Raw genomic sequence first — 2,148 nt, forward strand, 5'->3', positions numbered from 1 at the left:
CGTTTTTTCTCGTGAATATCTTCAGGGGGGAGATGTCCAGAGGAATGTCCTACCCGGCGCAGACACATCCCCCGTGCCATCTTTCAACGACGAGAACTTCGAGCTGAAACACATCGGTCCAGGGATTCTCTCTATGGCAAATGCTGGTAGGTGCCGTGCCTTCCGTTTCATGAGGCTTGACAAATATTGCACTTTGCAGTTGCGACGCCCTCGCCGAATGCTCATTCGCATGCCCACGGGAGCGGATATCTGTTTCACAAAGCCGCAACAGTGTGCAGTCGCAGGCGTAGCAGATTGCCACACGCTGTAGAACGCGCGTTGAAGCACAACATGGACAGGTGGTGAAAGCCATTGCTTCTGAGCCGCATGAGGCGGCATTGCTTTGAGGACTGAAGAGGGGTGTTTTTGCTCTAGTGTGGCGTATATATTTCAGTTTTGTGTTGTGCTGGTTCAAGGGCCGAACACCAATAGCTCCCAATTCTTTGTAACGACTGTCGCCACACCTTGGCTGGACAACCGCCACGTCGTGTTCGGTAGCGTCACAGAAGATTCCATGGAGGTGTTGAAACGCATTGAGGCAACTGGGAGTTCCTCAGGTCGCCCTTCTGCCCAAGTGACCGTCAAGTCATCTGGAATCGGTCACAAGCCGAACTCCAGCTGACTATTCAACCTTTTTCGAACTTGTATTCGTGCGCCCAAGTGCACCCCTACACCCTCACAAGCATAGCACGAGGGGCCCCTCTGAAACAAGCTGCGGGAAATCGACTGCCCTTTAGTTGGCCATGGCCTAATGAACGGGAAAGGAGACCTATATTGACGTTTCATGCCCTGGCTTGGGCCGCGCCGTTATTTCGGATGAACGGAACATTCCGTGCGGCTTCGTTTTTGCTATCTTCGAAGCTCGAGGGCGTGAAGAGCTACTCGTGTTCTGGCCTTTTTCTCAGCCGGCCTAGTGTAGACCCATTTAAATGTGCGTGTGCGTTATGAAGAGGATTACCCGTAGTGAATCACTTGTAGGCGCGTGCGTTCCCCATCACAAAGTCGAATATTGCTACGCAAAGTACACGGCACAAGTTTCAGGAGACCTATATTGACGTTTCATGCCCTGGCTTGGGCCGCGCCGTTATTTCGGATGAACGGAACATTCCGTGCGGCTTCGTTTTTGCTATCTTCGAAGCTCGAGGGCGTGAAGAGCTACTCGTGTTCTGGCCTTTTTCTCAGCCGACCGAGTGTAGACCCATTTAAATGTGCGTGTGCGTTATGAAGAGGATTACTCGTAGTGAATCACTTCTTAGGCGCGTGCGTTCCCCATCACAAAGTCGAATATTGCTACGCAAAGTACACGGCACAAGTTTCTTTGTGGACTTTTCTTTAGTCGTAGGCAAGGCACCAGCAGCAAGGCAGTGTAGTACTTGACTGGGTGCGGGGTATGCGACTTGAAATGCAGATGACCCAATAAGTTCTCTGAACTGAGCTCAGCGCTTCCCTTTTGCGTACCTGCATACGTGTAGAGGCATACAAGCGATATGGATAAGCCCGAAGTCTTCCGTCGAGCAAGTGGGCGGTCGTGTAGGGAGCGATCGTTTCCGCACATAGAAAATGGAGAAGACGTGTGACGAGTTTTAGCGGTGAAGTGACGCACTAGTACATCCGTTAGAAAGTTGCATTTGCATTCTGCGTGGACTCTAAAATGCCCAGCCTGCATTGTTTGTTGGAGTCTCTGCTCTAGTAAATACGTGTTGCGGACACCAAAATTGACAACATCGTAAAGAGTGGGGTACATCGAGCGTAAGTTGCTCTCTCTGACGAGGCGGTTGGCTGCACCTGCAGTAGCCGTTGCTACCACATTTTGAGGGTGTGCATTGCACACGGAACTGGCCGTCAATTCGTCGCAACTGCCTCGTCAGGGGCTGCCCCTGTGGCTCTACGAAGCAATGCGTAGAGCGTATTGCACAGCAGTACGTAGAGTCCCGCGATTGCCGATGTGCGTTGAATGGATCTGGGCAGCTAACAGGCAACACCACGTGTTCCATCGTGGGAAAACAGCAAGTGCTGCATTTCAAACCGGCGGGCCTAATTTATTGTTTCCTGAAGACCATTATTCTGCGCAACCTCTGTATTTTGTAGAGAACAGTGCCTGTTACACCA

The 2,148-nt window shown here is 51.4% G+C and overlaps 1 protein-coding gene across 1 annotated transcript; it reads right to left on the reverse strand.

Annotated features, from left to right (window-relative positions):
- Nucleotides 1-53: 53 nt before the first annotated feature.
- EAH_00067320 (hypothetical protein) lies at nucleotides 54-171 on the reverse strand (the record flags this gene model as incomplete). The annotated part of the gene is made up of 1 exon (XM_013392551.1): nucleotides 54-171. A coding segment is annotated over one exon (118 nt), but the record flags the coding sequence as incomplete, so codon positions are not given.
- Between the last annotated feature and the right edge of the window lie 1,977 nt (nucleotides 172-2,148).

The sequence above is a fragment of the Eimeria acervulina genome, genomic scaffold, assembly GCF_000499425.1.
Source record: "Eimeria acervulina Houghton genomic scaffold, Eah_scaff2715, whole genome shotgun sequence".
Classification (NCBI taxonomy): domain Eukaryota; phylum Apicomplexa; class Conoidasida; order Eucoccidiorida; family Eimeriidae; genus Eimeria; species Eimeria acervulina.